Source organism: Pararge aegeria, chromosome 5 (genome assembly GCF_905163445.1).
Source record: "Pararge aegeria chromosome 5, ilParAegt1.1, whole genome shotgun sequence".
In the NCBI taxonomy this organism is placed as follows: Eukaryota; Metazoa; Arthropoda; class Insecta; order Lepidoptera; family Nymphalidae; genus Pararge; species Pararge aegeria.
This window is the reverse complement of record NC_053184.1, coordinates 17046792-17066039: the sequence shown is the minus strand read 5'-3', so window position 1 is coordinate 17066039 and position 19248 is coordinate 17046792. Positions and strand designations below refer to the sequence as shown.

The following is a 19248-nucleotide window of genomic DNA, read 5'->3' as shown; positions in this document are numbered from 1 at the left end:
AATTATTATTTTTGTACTATAGAGGTTATAAAATGTGTTTAATTTTGCCCAGAGGACAGAACTCCTAAACGGACAGAAGCAAACACCTCATTTAAGGCATAGCCATACTGAATAGCGATATTTTTTTTTTAGATCTACAACTAAATTTAATGCCACATCAAAAAACAAAATCAAACGCAGACGAAGTCTCGGGCAACAGCTAGTTAATCATAAATTATTAATCGGTTATCTTAGTGCCCATAACACAAGCTACGCTTACTTTGAGGCTAGGTGGCGATGTGTGTTGTCGTAATATATTTATTTATTTGTTTTTCTATATCACTACAATGGAAAAAAATTACATCCGCTTATAAATTGTCTATTGCCTATAGGTTTATTTGAATAAAAAAAACTATGTTGAACATAGTTGTTGAACACGTTGTTATGAGTTTTTTATGAATATAACCCAATTTCAAGGATCTGAGTTGTTTCTTAATTCGGTTTTTTACTCAGCAAGTTAAACGGTAAATTAGCATCTTGTGGTTTTATACAGTATTCTCAACTGTTCATCGTGAACTCCGTGTAAAACTTCTGGTACATAAATTTATCCTTTATAAACTTCCATTCTCTGACATACCGCGTCACATTGCCCGCACATTTCTAGACATTTTTCTCAGTTTTATCAACCCTCCGAGGATGGGCACAGGGGTTAAAATAATATATATGTTATATTAAATACATATTATTGTGTACTACTATAATACTTATATTATTGTGTAGTTATTATTTATTGTGTAGTTCCTGAGACCATCCGTGATCATTGACCAAATAGTGCTTAGGTAACTACTACCTATAATATTTGAAGAGTTCCCTCAATTTCTCCAGATTCCTTCTACAGATCTTGCCCGGATGAAAATTGGACCACGTGGGAAACATACCGTCTCAAAAACAGAAAAATAATAAAAAAAAACTGTCGTTTTTCCAAATTAAATGAAAAGCTTTATAAATTGAGTTTAAGACCCATGAGTAATAATAATACGAGATAGTTGCCACCGTAATATTACAGGGGACTTAGAATTAAGTGGAAAATGTGGGTGAATTTCCCGACATTTAAACTCCGAGGAATCCCTGCATCACGTTGAACCGGATTAGTTTTATTAACTACTGCTGTCTTTGACCTTCTGTGTGTTTATCCTCTCAGGTCTTTAACCAGATCACGTAAGCTAACGTAACATTACCCACGTGAAATGCTAAGTCTCACCGGACGCTTGAGGTCATATACCCTATTTTGATTCCGAATGGTGAAATTTAGCAAACGACTATCAAAAAGAAATATGCGTTTCTAATGAAGAAAAGTGTGCATTTCACTAAGATCTTATTGTTTTGTGACCTTGCGTTTTAGGACTATCACACAAATAAATACATCACAATTAGTCTAACTATAATAATTTGACTTATTGTGATGCATTTATTTCCCCTGCATAAGTATGGTATAAGCCTTGATATGGGCCTCATAAGAAGGCTCAGAATCACTCAGCGGGCGATGGAGAGAGAAATGTTAGAAACGCAGTACACGATCTTTCAATCTGTAAATCGTTATACCCATCGAAAACACATATGTACAGCTGTAGATGCCCATTATTCGATATCGCTTATACCAGATTACTGTGTAAATTTGACTGTCTAAAGAATTTTGCTGTACCTTTAGTCATCGGGACGACCCAATTCTTAAATAATTCATTAGGATGTCCGTCTGCATGACAACAAATAAGGTTCTTGTGCGTAGACCCATCACAATGATCTACCAGTTAGTATTGAACGACTGTGAACACCAAATATGAGTATGGAATACTAATAACATATAACAGGCATTGTTGATTTATGTCTGATAGTAAATTGTAGTCAGTCTTGCAGTTAGATTGGAACTCAGCAATGCTGAAACACACCAATGCTGCCTTGGCAGCATGGCAGTATTATTACCTACTAGCCCAGATCGATTAGATTCTCAGAATTAAGAACATACATAACCTTCATTAAGCCATTATGTGCAGTGCAATGTGACTTTCTCAGCTCGTGTTCCCGAGTAGCATAATTTAGATCGCATTTTCGTTTGGTACGAATCATTTTAAGTTCGGATTCGCTCATGGCACGCTCTTAAGAACACGGTATAGGACGTCATTGCGTCCAAAAACAGTGGAAACACATCCGTGTTGCTAGCTCGCAAACTTTTCCATCTCCCCATTTTATGGTGAACAATTAGAAAATTAGAGGTTAAATACTGTTAACTTCTTAATGGAATGATGTGACTAACAGCCTGTTGGGGAGACGCTACTTAAGTGGAGTGGTTATTGAGCTTCAATATTATTCGTGTAAACATTGTAACGTTTTCTGTACATTCTTAATTCTGTGATAAGATTTTATTTCGATTTAAAAGAAGTTCTCGCGAATAGCATATTTTAGACCGCATTTTCGTTAGGAACGTATCATTCTCAGTTTGGATTGGCTCATGTCACGCTCTTAAGAACACGGTATAGGACGTCATAAATGAAATAATTATGCGGCCATAACACTAAGTACTTATAATACAATCGGTATGATCTATTGGAATGGGCTGCACATCCGAACGGATTGTTTAATAGATATATTATGCACTGTCCAAACTAGCTTTGTTGCCAAATGTTTCATGAACGAATAGTAACTGTGTTATTTATATTATCGTGATTAGCTTTTGGTTGCTAGCTCAGGTAAACGTGGATAAATATACCTATATTGAAAAAAATCCTTATAAATACGGGCAGGCTTTTCTAACTCTTACAATGCCTATCCTTAAGTGTTTTATAACTTGTACTAGAGATTTTCTTCATTTTATGTCATCTCCATACCCTTTGCATACCCTCAATGCACGCCACTGAGCGTGGTACACTACGGCCTTAACCCCTTCTTATTGTGGGAGGAGACCTGTGCCCTGTTGTGGGCCGGTAATGGATCGATATGATTTTGATAACTTCCTAGAGAATCCTGTGTCTCCATCAACCTGACGCTAAGGCTTCCCTAGACAAGTTCTGTCACAGAAAAGTATTATAAACTGTTCTAAATTTCACATCAAAATTCAAAATTCATTTATCTCAAATAGGCTTACTATATAAGAACTTTTGAAACGTCAAGTATGTCTGTTTGTCTGGACGGACGGATAAAGTAGGGAGGATAAACCATGAGGTTTCCATTTTTATCCTCTTGGCACGAAACCCTATTTATGTAGTTGTATTCGATGAATGAGATCATGACGAAATGTGTATACTAACTAAGCCATTCCAAGCAGCCAACTACATACATTTTTTTTTCCTTTGTGATTTAGAAGCGAAGATATTATCCTAATATTTCAAAATTACTACTATTATAACACAAGATAACGCGCCCGAGTATTTAATTAATAATTTACGAAAAAAAACGTGAACGGTTGATTGTTCACGATATACTTCTTTTAATATACAGTTTTTTTTAAATTAGTACTTTGATATAATTGATCGTCCATTGAGACAAAATTGCACTAGTAGACTTGAGGCCTCGATATACTAGAAGCTGGTTGTTATTAAAAATTGAACGCTAGACACTGGGTTCGATTCCCGGTGGAGACAATTTGCGAATTTATAATTTCTTAATTGTCTCTGGTCTGGTCTGGTGGGAGGCTTTGGCCTTGGCTAGTAAAGACGTGCCGCTAAGCGATTTAGTGTTCCGGTGCGATGTCGCGTAGAAACCGATTAGGGGTATGACTACCATACTCCCTAACAGGTTAGCTCGCTACCATTTTAGAATGCATCATCACTTACCACCAGGTGAGTTTGCAGTCAAGGACTAACTTGTAGAGGAATAAAAAAAAGACACCTACTCAGTATCGGAACTTAAAACAGTGTCCACAATATCTAGAAATTCGAAGCTAAGCCGCCCCTCTTATGGACTTACTAGACAGAATAATTGCGACCGTCACATTGTGTGTGCGGAGTTCAAAAAACTTTTGTTCAGAACGTATTTTAAGAAAGGCTTAAACTATCATCACGATATCAAGAAGACGGTCACTAACGACAGAGACATAAGTCTTCAAGGCACGGGGGCTAAGTCAATAGTCTTGGGTCGCTGGTTTCTAGCGGATTCCATCGACTCGCCTGATTTCGTCTACTCACCTCGTTGAGGGTCGAGTCGACAAACGCTGCGCTTACTGATGTGAGATCGTCTTAGGTTATAGGCTTATAGGGCACGCATGTTATCTTATCTTATCTTATACCTTGTATATATAAAATTAGAATCTCAGAATCGGGTCCAACGATTTTCATGAAATTTTGTATACAGGGGGGTTTCGGGGGCGGTTAATCGATCTAGCTAGGATTCAATTATATTGAAATCTCGGAATCATTTATATATAATAAAAATATATAAAAATAGTCGTATGTCCAAACGACTATTTTTTTAAGTAATTCGCGGCCGAAGTCGCGCGGGTCCGCTAGTGTTAATAAGTTTAGGAACACAAAATATGTCTTTGCATTTGTGTCGTTAAGTATAGTAGACAGTAAGTCTTCAAAAAGGAGCCAAAAAATAGGCTTAGAGCTGTTTTTATGAGGGACCTGTATATGCTAGTAGCGTAACTATTTTATATACTATCTACCTACTTATAAGTCGAAATCCTTTTAGCATGTAATAATTTATTACTACGCTATATTATAAGAGTCGATTCCGTCAACAACTGTTCTACAGTTTAACGGTATGTATGTTATTTATCTTACTGTAAGTAGTATTTATTACTGAAAAAAAAAAAAAATATTGTTACTCAGGGCACTACTGCGTAACATCTACGTTATAACTGAAGTTGTTTTTCCGGTCACACTTTATCGACAAATATCCTTTATACTTACATCTGTGACATTGCTTCTGATATAATGCCCGCTATGTATCAAATAGTCCAAATGGTCGTGTCCCATTTCTCCGCCAATATTAACTTGCAGTGACGCCAAACAATATTTTCCGCGCACCGCTCCATCGATTCCCAAACATTCGTCGAAGTCCCCGTATTGGTTGCCATTGCCGCTTAGTATGCCGGACGGAGGCTTGGCCGTTGCGTCGAACACTGGAACAAATATTTGCGATTAGATTATAGCTTATCTTAAGAACTACGACAAAGTTTGCCCATTTTAATCCAAACTCGCTTCGTTGTCTTGTTGTGAGATGAGTCAACAAAAGCACTCTTATAAGATTAAAGATAAAAGGTCAATCTTGTTTTGGAACTACTTGTGTGTACTGCGAGAGTTTTAGATATGATTCATGGGGGTGGGAGTAAAATAAAACGGAGGAGTTTCAGGAAAACAACAAGAACAGTTAAAATGTGCGTCTTTGCCGTAGATAATATTGGGATAGTAGATGTTCTTGCGTGAACGCAGAGCAGTTCTTTGTTATCTTTTTCCAAGTTTGTTTGGCTAAATTATGAGTGAGTTGCAGAACGCCTTCATGATATTTGAGTTAAATCAGTCTTTCATGGAAGTTAATAACGTTGATAAAGCAGTATTATTTTAATATTATTGGCGTACTTGTTTCAGAATTATGTTCCCTATTTTAGGGACGTAAGACATCATCATCATTATTATCAACCCATTACGGGCCCATTGAAAGAGAAGGGGTTCTCTTAGAACTAGAAGGGTTAAGAACGTAGTCCACAGGACGAGTTGACCCATTGACATCTTGGAGATGTCTCTTAAAAAGTTCAAAGTTTGTATTAAACGTAAGCTTATAGAGAAGTCCTATAATCGTATAAAGGACTACGTAAACGATAAAAAAGCTTGGGAGTAAATTATTGCTCTAATCAGGTTGCTCTTCTAATAATTTTAAATGAAATTGTGAGATGGTGATATCAAAAAAAAAACCCCGGCTAAGTTTGTTGTGGGCTTCTTCTTAGACCAGGACGCGTTTGGAACCCTCGTAGCTTTAGTTTTAAGTTTACGAATGTTGTTATCGCCATCATCTCACTACCGTTTAATTCTTATGTACGCATCAAAAGTGCCACCTATGGGCCTACTTGAATAAAGATATTTTTGATTTTGACTTTGACTTTGAGTGCGGATTGGTGGACCGCACACGCCTTTGAGAACATTGTATATAAGTCAAATGGGTCAGTTTTTTTGAAGATTAATAATTGACCGACCAAGCCGTTGACCCATCTGTTTTCAAGTGGAAAATCATCGCTTATAAATAGAGTAACACTTCACAAGACAAGTAAGGAACACGTCCTGCAAAGTGTTGCCCCGTGTCCAGCAACCGAAGACGTAGGTGTCAAGCCTCATTGGCCTGTAATTACACCGGCAACCACGCTCTTCAGACCGGAACAGTAATGCTGCTTTGCGGTATTACCATCACGGACGGGTTCTGTCACAAACAGTTCTACCACTACTTACTTTCCAAACGGTATGCGTAAATGCAGGCCTAGTTAAACCTCATGTGCCTGTAATTACATCGGCAACCACGCGTTTCAGATCGGAACAGTAATGCTGCTTTGCGGTATTACCATCACGGACGGGTTCTGTCACAAACAGTTCTACCACTACTTACTTTCCAAACGGTATGCGTAAATGCAGGCCTAGTTAAACCTCATGTGCCTGTAATTATATCGGCAACCACGCTCTTCAAACCGGCAGGGAGATTACGTATCTCACGACTAGATTGCGACATGCGTGAATCTTGCAATCTTTGCTATCAAACGTCACTTTTGTGTTTTTTTGGTATGCAAAAGTGACGTTCGACAGCAAAGATCGCGAGATTTACGCCCGTTGCAAGCCAGTTGCTATTTACGTAATTACCATTCGGAATAAAGAAATGGTGCATGCCGGTTAAACTGCCTGGGACGAGCTCTGTCACAAAAAGCTCTGCCACTACTAAATTTCCAAAAGGTATGCGTGTATGCAAACCCGTGCAGACAAAGAAAACCATGAAAGTCAAGGTTACGATCGCGCATCCAATAACGTTCGAACAAGTTTTTGAACGTTGCACGCTAACATTGAACCTTATTACGTCGATGGTGAAATTCTAGCGAGTGAGCTCTGAATGCGTAATGCGACCAGCTGACTGTCGAGATTGGCGTGACTTGAGTGGTTGACTTCGTTTACACTCTGTGCACAGAATAAACATACATTGAGACAGACTCTTTTGTTTCAAGATTTTTTTTTCCTTGAGTTGTCGCTTAGGGTTCTGAGTTTTTTGTTTTCTTTTTTTCTAATGCAAGTTACCCCTTGACTGCTAGCTCAACCTGGTGGTAAGTGATGATTCAGTCTAAGATGGTAGCGGACTAACCTGTGAGTATGGCAGTTATTTCAAACCCATATCCCGAAACTTTTCTTCGCGACATCGTGATGTTGGGTGTTTGTCGTTGGGTAGTAACGATTAGCGCTGTAGTTTTAAGAAGGAGGTCCCCTGTTCGATTTTCAGCAGGGGAATTTATAAATTTAGGATTTTTATGGCCTGGCCTGGTCTGGCTTTGGCTGTGGATAGTTACCAAAAAACCCGACAAAAACGTGCCGCTAAGCGATTTAGCGTTACGGTGCGAGATGGCTTACAAGCTGACTAGAGGTATGGGTTTACTATAACTACCATACCCCTAACAGGTTAGCCCGTTACTATCTTAGAGTGATCATAGCTCACGTGAGATTGCAGGGCTAACTTGTATTGGTTTAAAAAAATGTTTAAATATCATTATTATTTCAATTACGCACAGGTAAAATAAACTAAATAAGTACCGATATTACATGTACCGTTTGAATAGATTAATTTATCTCAAAAATTACTTTTGTGGTTTTTACAAAGATAGAATACGATGGGTTCATGCAGTTTTTACGGTGGCAGGCCCATACTCGTCGGTTGTGAATGGTACATTGGCCTCATCATCATCATTATAACCACCAGTTTCCTGGTAGTCAGTCTCGTTTTTAAGGCATTGACCCTCTACGCTACGCCTATGCGGGATGGTGGGCTTAAACGATTATAATCGCATTATAATCCTTTAGTTGATACGATGATCCTAACTAATATTATAAATATGAAAATGTGTTTGTTTTTTTACTTCTACTAGGAACACTCCCGATTAATTTACCTATCAAAAAAAAAAACTACATCAAAATCAGAAACAATCAGTGACAGACACAGACTCATAATATACATATAAGTATATATAGTTTTACTACCATATTCATGTTATATTAATTAAAGTAATGGAAACTTACAGTATTAGTCTACTAATCGCGACGCACTTATACACTTTTAACTTAACAAAGCTTTTTTTGTTCTGCATTTTTTTTTTAGATTTTAGCAGGTACCTTGCCTATTGTAATGAATTCGGACCCTTTAGTGCCCATTCAGGTTATTTTTGAAGCGTGACAAAATAATAAACTTTAATGATATATTTAATTTATCTTGATAAGAAATAAATAATATTTATTCTAGGTAATAAATAAGAAGCGTAAATATGACAACCTGGATAGCAGCTTCATTTTTGTACCTTTTGGAGTAGAGACTTTGGGACCGTAGGGTCCGGAGGCACGAGCTCTTTTCAAAGAATTATCGCAAAGGGTTATCGAGTCTACCGGTGATCCTAGAGCGGCCAGTTACCTTGGCCAACGAATTAGTTTGGCCATCCAAAGGGGCAATACTGCCGCTTGCCAGCATCTTAGGAACTGTGCCTCGCTGCGGTGGTTTCGAAGACGTTTTAGATTTTATTTTATTTGTATAACTGTATTAAACTTGACGAGTCTGTAGCCGACGCCTATTTAATAACGATGTCCTAGGTATGATTCCTGCGATCGCTTAAAAACGGTTAAGTATTGGGGGTTTATATCAAAATAATATATTTAGTCGTTAAAGAGCGCCATCCCTCATTTCGGCAAGGCTTTCAGTGCTCGTAGTGTGGCTTGATCTTAACTACGTGATCTTTTCTACACGTGCCTTAACACATTTCAATGCCAATTTCGATTGAACTAGTGTTAATCATTCAGGATAATATTGATAGCATTCATTAAGTGAACTTGCTTACAGTGTCATCTTTCAACGCAGCTAAAGTACGTCAAACATTTATTTATCCTACAGTATATTAATACCTTATATAGAACCTTTCTATACTCATATTACGAAGAGGAATAATTATTTTGTTTGTTTTTTTTGTACCCATTGTAGGCTTTGTAAGTTCTTGACCCATTCTAACCGATTCTTGGCCAAAAGCAAGCTAAACTATCACGAAGTAACATAGGCTATAATTTATGTAAAAAAAATTGTAGACTTTAGAAGATTTGAATAATGTAACCCAAAGCAGCAAAGTATTTCATTACTTGGCGAGAGCTCAGAAAACTATTGATGATGAAAAAAAAAATCCCTAAAAGTCCCTACTCATTATTACCTACGAAATAGTCCGCGAGATTAATGTAGAATTTATCGCAAGTTTAAAACATTTAAGGACTGCATCTAAACAAAACTTAATTTAAAATGTTTTTTTTTAAACTACACCTGATTTTTTACATGAATATAAAACTTAAAAATATGCTTTAAAAACAAAAACGCAACAAGCACCGTTCGAAAAATTCGGTCTTCAGACAATGAAGATTTTCGGATGAGCAGATTCGCGAAGCTTTCCGAACGCTGCCCACCCGATTTGAATTCAGTGATTTACCACTTTCTCGTCAAAAAATATTAAATACCCATACATTTTTGGCCCGACTAATTGAACCTCAGATTTCGTGATCTGCAGTCGTACACGTAAATACAAGACCGAACAGGCTCTTACTTAAGTAGCTTATAACAATAAGAGGCTTTGAATTTCAAAGGAATATTTTCGTGTTGTCGCCAATTAGATAGCAAATCTTACATGTGTACAATAAACACAAATAAAAATGAATCGAATAGGTTACTGCAGAGACCTTGACACACTTTCAAACAGACAAACATGGTGTATAAGTTAAGTTAAAAATTGATCATCATTATAATTCAAATAAATCCAGAAAAAGCATTGGTTCTTTTGCAATAGAGGTGTTAATTCTCGTACTTATTTATTTAAGGGCAGAGGGCTTATTTTAATCAGTTTTTTAACCGTGTCTGTTTGACCATCCGTCTAAGTTTCAATGCACTTTTTGATGTGCGGTGGATCAGATCAGCTATGTTAGCATTGTGACGCACATTTGTCTCCTCTTGCATAGAATATATTATTTTAGATTACGCCATATTTATTTCCTCTAATAAACGGTTTCATTCATGTATATTTCCTATCATCATCTTTACCGGCCCATTACAGGGCGGTCTCTAAAATCGCTGCCCAAAATAGTGCTATACTTTTTCACAAATAATACCATGAAAGGTATTATTATAAGACGGCCGATTGGCGAAGCGGGCAGCGACCCTGCTTTCTGAAGGCCATGGGTTCGATTCCCTCAACTGGACAATGTTTGTGTGATGAACATTTACGTTTTTCAGTGTCTGGGTGTTTATATGTATGTTATAAGTATTTAGGTATAGGTATTATTCATAAAAATATTCATCAGTCATCTTAGTACCCATAACACAAGATACGCTTACTTTGGGGTTAAAGCGCATATAATTATACCTAAAGAATGCTCGTAATTACAACTATTATGCCGGTTTTTTCTAACGAAGAACAAGGCAATGCCTAAATACGTAACGCAAAATCTAAGTAGATCCCTAAGTATTCCTGAACCGTTAACCATTAGGTATATATCACTTAAGCGAAACGATTTTTTCTATAGACATCGCCTAAGTCGTTGGCTATTCATTTGCTTACTTTTTCGAACTACGCAATATGTTCTGATACTATTTAAGTTGCAGAACACCCAACCAACCAACAATACCAACAATATACCAACAATATGTTTTCTCGCATACCTACCTACGTTGCGAGCATGATGACTGTTGTTTAGTTTTATTTTAGTATTTAAGTACCTAATATGTAATTTAAGAGGAATGCAGTACCCTGACAAGTCGAAGAACCTAAAAAATATGTTATATTTTTGTTTGAATAAATAAATAATAATAATTTAGGCTATGCCTAGGTTTAGTGAAACGAGCATAAAAGTAACAGGAGAAAAAATCATGGCCCTTATCATGATTTTTTCTACTCGTTATTATATCAATGTTTGACAGAAATAGACAAATAGTGATCCTTCAGTCGTTTATTAAAGGTGCTGATAGTCCTCACGAATATCTAGCGGCAGAGCGTTCCAAAGTTCAATGGCCTGAACCGTAAAAGATTTCTAGAAAAATGAAGATGTATGACCAAAATGGTCGAGTATAATAACTAATAGTTGGAAAATCTAGGAGATTATTTGTAAATAATAATTAAACTACATCTAATTATACCGTTAAAAGTAATAGGCTTATATTCCACAAAACACTCAAACCTATAAAAAAACCAACTTGATAAGTGAAGTAGTTAGTTTCGCTCGTTATCGTGACCACAAGATACGGGATCCGCACAAACAGAAACACGGACGTCCAAGACAGAACTTTGTTAACATTTTTTAAATTAGTTTAAATAATAAAAAGAGATTTAAAAATACCATGAGTGTTAAAAATAGTGTTTTTTCTCAACAATTGTCTTTTTATATTCACTAATAAAAGCAATAAAGAATAAAAAAGTGTCATTTTAATTTGGAGAATCACTCGGTAGTCGGTGTGTGTAAACTGAGAGTAATGGTGGGTATTACAGTCAGTTTACACACACCGAGTGATTCTCAAACTTAAACTGTCATTTTTTATTCTTTATTAAACGCTTCGCTTATGAGGCGTGCAAAACCAAATTAATTATTTAATGTAGATTTATAATTATTTTTCAGTTATTAGGTACTACATGGATGCCGTACCATTTTGGCCTTTTTTTATGAGCAGCCTTAAAGAAGAGCTAAAGCTTAGCAGTAGGTCATTAACATGATAACAATTGGCACCAATGACTAAAAAAGGTGACCTTCAATAATTTAATTCGAGATCGTGACATATAATCTTCTATATGTTCAGAACATTTTTAAGCGACTGGAGCAAATTGGAAACCGATTGAAAAATTCGACTCCCATTTGATTACTAAACAAAAAAATACAGTTGTAATACAGTAGATTATGCAATTGTTACGAAATAAAAATGACAAACGGTGATAGCCCAGTGGTTAGGACTTCGACTTCACGTGCCGGGGGGCGAGTTCGAATCCCATGACGCACCTCTAACTTTTCTAAGTTATTTAATATTTATTAAACTCTTTTTTTGTATACCACAACATTAACAGATATAAAAAATAATAAAAACAGAAACATATGAAAAACAGAAAGAAGTAGAATATATATAAGTTATGTGAGTTTTAAGCAATTAAAATATCACTTGCATCAACAGTGAAGGAAACCTGCATCCCTGAGAGTTCTCCATAAGGTTCTCAAACGAGTGTGAAGTCCACCAACCCGCACTGGTCAAGCGTGGTGGACTACGGCCTTAACGCCTTTTCAATGTGGAAGGAGACCCGTGCACTGCAGTGGACCGGTAATGGGTTGATATGATGAAAAATGACAAAATTACGTATATACTATACTTCTTAATAAACAAAATAAAAGTTACATTAGATTTAGTACGAAAAAAATACAATTATTTTAGTGAGTAAACATAAACATAAGAACAACAATCAATAACAATAAAACTAGCCACTCTCCACCACATGCGTGTATAAATGCAGCCAAAAGAAGTGACGGACTCTTCTTGGGTATTTTCTTAAAACAAAAAAATAAATTGATGTCAGGTCGAGTATTTTCCAAATTTTCTGTCTTAGGACGATGTCGACATAGAGATTGTTGTTCAAAATAGATAAACAAATAAAAATTGAAAAAAAAATCCCGCGCTAATAAATAGTACCTACATAAAAAAATATATAGGTGAAGACATTTGTATACAATACTAGCGGACCCCAGCGCCATCTGTCGGGCTGATTTGTGAATCTAAACCATCCAGGGTGCCACCCAAACGTCGATGTTGCACCAAGTCCTAAGTTCCAGACTTCCAATAAGGACCAAACTGAGGATCTACGGAGCATATATCCGCTCACGCCTCACGTACTCGTAACGTAGTTTGCCCTCTGCTCGGCCCACCAAAAAGACCGGCTACAGGTTCAGCAGAACAAGTGCCTGCGCCTGATTGTAGGAGCTCCAAGGTACGTCAGAAATGACGTCATCCATCGAGACACCAGGACGCCTACCGTGGAGGATTTCGTCCGCACAATCGCACGCCGCATGTTCGCTCACGCAGACTACGGGCCGTGCGAACACCTCCACGGAATAGCCCCAGCGTTGGACAGACCTATAACAGGGCGTCCACTACCTCGAGAGCTCCTCCAATCACCCCCGCCAGCGCGACAACGCGGAGGCACAAATGGTGACATCGATGACTCAAGGCCCATCGGAATTAATAACCCCCGCGCGCGCCGACGACGACTACGCTGACAGTGACGCTGACATTTCACGGACACGACAAACCAACAGGCCCAAAGCCAATGATGGCGGGCCCTAGCCCCTAGACAGGGGCTAAAACAACAAATACCAGGGCAGCATAGCTGCCCTGTGAATATGACCCGGGTAAGGAGGCGTTGCCTGGAGGCCCGTACCCCCGACCGGCCGATTGGCCGCTTGGAGATGACCCACACGCACCCAAACGCATCCCGAAAAATTCATTCAAATCGGTCCGGCCGTTTAGGAGGAGTTCAGTGACATACACACGCACACAAGAAATATAATATATATAAAGATGTGTTTGTGTTCTCTAATAATATATTATAGACAGATTAGAGTCTTTGTTAACTGCCCCAGGTAAGTATTTGGTAATATAAAACTGCAAAATCTAGCGATCCGCCATGACACGTGAAAAGCCGCACGGCACTTATTCTATCTGCATTTGTTGTTTGCGTTTAACAAGTTTTAATTAATTTCAAACTATATGCTCAGTTTTGTGTAACCAAATACTAATATTATTATTCTTTAGCTATGAACAAAGATAATTGGCAGATAGCTCTTTTTATGAGAAAATAAGATATTTAATTAATTGAATCAAAATTAGTCATCATGTCGGTAATTTTTTTTTTTATAATTTAAATAACGTGCCCCGCGAATAAGCGTTTCTTTAAACTACAAATTATGGAATCTCTTTGGTGACATTAACTTTTTTGATTAGCTGTATCGTAATTAAAAAAAAAAAACCTATTATCAGTTTTATTAAAGGAAAAGTGTTTTAGGTATATGATTATATTTTAAAGTTCGTTTGGGACATGCATTGATTTAATATGTTACTTACAAGTGTTTGAAAAGTATGTCAGTAATCAACATAAACTCGCTTTGAAGTCGAATTTTACGATACGAGAGTAGATACAGGCATATACAACTCATCATGGTCCAGCTTATTAATCCAGTACGACTTTACACAGGCCTCCTCGCACATAATAATAATAAATATATTACGACAGTACACACATCGCCATCTATCGCCAAAGTAAGTGAAACTTGTGATATGGGTACTAAGATAACTGATAAATATTTACCTATTTTACAAACATAATTTACCCACAAACACACGCGCACACACACACATACATACACGCGCACACCCACGCCTCAAGAATTTATATCATTCTTTTTTTATTTATTCTATCCCGTCTGTTAATTTGTCAAACGTTTGTTATCAAGACCATAGATATAGGGAAGACACTGCCTCCTGTAACATAGTTTAAACTACCGCAGGAGACAGGGTTTCACACGAATCTATCTCTTCATAATACAATAATAATAAGAAAAACGTATACAAATGTAGACGTTTTTCTGTAATAAGATATTATTATTATTATTATATACTGATAAAGACAATGAAAAACATTCATGTTCATCACATAGACATTGGCCGTCTACGTAGGATCTTTAAACCTCTACTGCTCCAACACGGTTTGGTGGGATTCAAATAATTATAATAGCCAGGACTTGGCTTAAATAGCTCTCCCAAGTATATGATTTGACAACCCTGGTCTTAATTCTGGTATTACAATTTTTTGAGTAAGCTTTAATCCGATTCTTGCCCACCTATTTATTATTCGGAATTCGAGCCAGCGACCTCGTGTAACCAAGCACGGAATTTGGCGGTTGAGATTTAAAAAATATGAGATTTAAAGGATCATCCACAGGTTTATGCGATTCAAAATAAAAAAAAAAATAATAATAAGAATTAAAGATAATTGAGTTAAATGATTTAAAAAAAATCTGATATAGATAAATTAAAATGGAAGATTTCAAGGAAAATCTAAATCTTATGACGAACGTATTTTTATTATGGCTATTGTTATAACGCAAGATATATTATTAATTCCCTTGGAATTCGAAACCGGCCGGCAAACAGGTAGGTATGAAGGTACGTACTGAAGGTTTGTTTTTAAAAAAGTTTGATGGCACAAGCGTAAAAATAGAAGATAGGTACTTAATTGGTTTAAAAAAACAAAAACGAGTTATGTACCAGCATAAAAAATTATGGTTCAAAATATACTGTTTACGATAAAAAACAAATGTATGTCTAATCTGAGCATTTGAATGATTATTTTTAAGTTGAAATATAGTATATAATGGGTAATTTTTCGGCGATGTTGGATGGAACTAATTAAAGGACAACACCAAATGTTTCCAATTATTATTATTATTATTATATTATAATTCATTGAACTTGGTATAGGGTTTTGTATATTATACAACGTGTAACTAGAGACAGTGTCTTCCCTATGTGTAGTTTCGAAGACGTTTTTGATTTTATTTAGCTTTAAAAAGTTTATTTTAGGTTATATTTATAAAACAATTATTTAAAAGAATAAATAAAAGCTATTTATCTTATGACATTTTGAAAATTTTACGTTAAACAGAATTATGAAATAATATTGAAGGATACATAAGTATATTTCATAAGCAATCACCCTTGAAAAAATATTAAATCAAAAGAAGCATACTTATTTTTCCGTTCAAACGAATTCAAAACATTCGAAGTGTTTACATATGACAACTTTATTGAAAAAAAAGACCATCACGCGCATAGTACCTACGCTACGCGTACCTTATAAAGTGACAGTAGTCACATGGTTTTAATTTTGCATATGATGTTAGGGTTATTTCCATTTATTTTATTTATTTATTTATACTAGGACTACCAACAAAATTACATGTATTTTACTAATGACACATTATTTGTATCTGATTTCTCTCAGTAAAGACTATGGTAGTGGTTTATTGATAAACTATTAGGTTTTCAGTTTCATAGATTAGTCTCAGAGACAGTTTATAATGCACCTCTAAAGTCTGTAAAGTATTATTTCGGTTTTCATTATACTATGTACAACCAAACAATTTAGCGTATCGGTATGATGACGACGTCCTGTAGAAACAAATATTTGCAGGGCTATTTGCCCCAACAGGTTATCCCGCTTCCATCATAGACTGCATTATCACTTACTAGAAGATGAGATTGCAGTTAATGGTTAACTTGTAGTAAAAAAACCTATGCTTTAAGAAATTTTACGTATTCTAAGATAAATGTGAGTATACGACTGAATAGGCTGTACGACTGTCGACCTTTGCCTATCCCAAAGTAATCGAAAAACAAAATTGGACATTGAAGTAATTGAAGTATTCATGGTTATTAAAATGTATGTAGTAAAATGTACTTATTTGGTACAGCAACACGCCATAAAAGCGAGAATTGAATTAAATTGAAAATGTATGAAAACACCGTAACAATTTAAAATATAATTGTCTTGGTAACTCCGCATATTTAATACGCATCTTGGGAGTTTTACAGATTTTGTGAGGGCTATACCAGAGTGATACTTTTCAATTCGTGAACGAATAACAAATGATTTAATCATTCGTTAGAAGGGCAAATAAAAATAGGGTATTTTTACAACGGTTCAATTAGTAACTATTTATTTTATAAATTATGTCAGTCGGAGTTAATTTTATGTAAAAATAAATCTGTAATTATATTGTAAGTGCAGTGTTTAAACAACGCATTGGAACACTTTGCTAATTTTAAAGGTAGGCGACCAAACGAATTTAAAAAACATAACATAAGAGTTTTCGACGACCTAGTGTTTTTAACGGGAGGTAACAAAATATGTAATCCTTCAATTAATGCCCTAATTACTTCTAAAGTGAAATTAGTGTTTCAGTAGTTTGTTCATTTACGCGACATTGTTTTTAACGGTTCTAGACAATTTTATTAGTTGGTAATTATTTAACAAATTTATAGTATAGGACAAATCAATCAAACAACTAAACCTGTATAAATTCATAACTTTTACGCCATCTGTCAATTATCCTAAATAAAAGAAAAGATATTTACTTCGTAACGCCCATAACTCCAGCTGATCAAGGCTATCCAAAAACAGCCGACTATCCCTCCGACACTGTTCACTGGTCCCATTGACCGGCACCATGATCCTCGGAAACTTGTCCCATAGTCCCAAAACGTTGAACCTAGCACTTTCATCGTAACTCTCATTTTTCGCGGTAACTTTCAATATTGTCCCATTGAAAATGGAGTCCGCAAGGATATTGTCATCGATCGTAAGTTCGATACACTCGCGAGCTGCGCAAGCGCAACACAGAAGCCCGGTTAAGCATACGAGCACGCCGGCGCGCGTAGCCATGTTTGCAACAGCAATGATGCCTCGTAAGCGCCAACTTAGTATTAACACGTATAAACATCAGCATCGCACTTGAACAATAACCCTATGGCACTGACATCTGTCCGATACATCGCTGCGACACAATGGGTTGGGTAATTTTGGTCTTTTTTAAAAACCTACCTACTTATTTACGAAAAAAATCCTTGGGTATAATATAAATTGGTATGGTAAAAATGTTAATACGTTGAAACCGAAAATAGTTCAAATTAAGTCTGGTGCTTCTGAGATAACAATGCCAAAATATCGAATACATTTTTGGTGTAACCTTACTTTTTGTAACTACTACTGATTTTGTTTCGTTGAGTTTGTAATCACATTATCCAATATTTAATTTAACACTGGTGCCAATAAATCTGTAGTAGACAATTCTCTAAGCTATACAAAATTGATAGGTCTAAAAATAGCGCTATACTTTACAGATTTAACGAGTACCTAGCAGTAACTTTTTATAATTATAGATTAATTACCGTTTTAAATTGATTTTGAGGTCGTAGGTTTAGAAAAAGCAAACAAATTTAGAACCGCCCTTTTTTAATAATGATTTTTTTTTCTGAATAATTAAAATTAGCCTTGAATTAAGTCCCCATTGGCCTAGTCGTTACGATGTTTAACTACGGATCACGAGGACCAGGGCTCGAATCCCGGGTCATCTCATAAATTGTAAGGTAATGTGTTTTTCTGTTGAATTTTTTTTTATTGGATCTGTAGCGTAGTGCGTAGTGGGTCTGTAGCTCTAAACGCCTGTGCCTGTGACTTTAAAAGGCTGCAGCGATGATAATGATGTTAGGTAAGATCCTTTTTGTTAAACTTCCATATTAATTGTTAATCGTTTAAAAAATGATCTGTTGGAAACTAATTAAATTAAGTTAGTAAGTTTACTTAGTTTTCATGATCATCTTCAACATATCAACCTATTACCGGCCCACTACAGGGTTTCCCCCCACATGAGCTTATAGGGCTGTAGTCCACCACGATGCCAGAGTAGATTGGTGGACTCCACACACCTTTTAAAACATTATGGAGAACTTTCAGGTAGCTTTATTGCTTAAAACGCACTTAACTTAGAAAAGTTAGAAGTGCTGGGATTCTGACTAGCCCTACCGAAAGCGAAGTTGAAGTCTTACCCATTAGGCTATCACATCTTCAATATATAACAATAATCTATATCTATATAACAATATGATAACTTGTTATGTAACACGAATAGGTTCTACGTGCCGTTTCTCACGAGGTTTTTTTTATAAATTTTATCCGTGTCAGGATAACAAATTAATGGGGTCACAGCGTGTCGATCATCACAATAATTTAATATCAATTTAACAATGCGAGCAATCACACTGTTCACTAATTACTACGATTAATATATACTATATTAAGTACCTACTATACATAAACTAGTTGTTTCCCGTAATCTTCGTCCGTTTTTATACGCTTCACCTGTAGTTTTGATGGTAACCAACTCCTTTGGACTTTAAAGCAATTTAAATTTATTGTTTTCTAATTATCTG

General features: G+C 36.1%; 1 protein-coding gene across 1 annotated transcript in view; it reads right to left on the bottom strand.

Annotated features, from left to right (window-relative positions):
- Positions 1 to 17777, bottom strand: part of LOC120623775 (nose resistant to fluoxetine protein 6-like) — a 51928-nt gene extending 34151 nt beyond the window's left edge. The window contains exons 1-2 of the mRNA XM_039889999.1: positions 17395 to 17777; positions 4884 to 5095 (exon numbers count right to left, since the gene is read on the bottom strand). Coding sequence (XP_039745933.1) covers positions 4884 to 5095; positions 17395 to 17701 — 519 coding nt within the window. The 5' untranslated portion in view covers positions 17702 to 17777. The remainder of the gene's footprint in view (positions 1 to 4883; positions 5096 to 17394) is intronic.
- Between the last annotated feature and the right edge of the window lie 1471 nt (positions 17778 to 19248).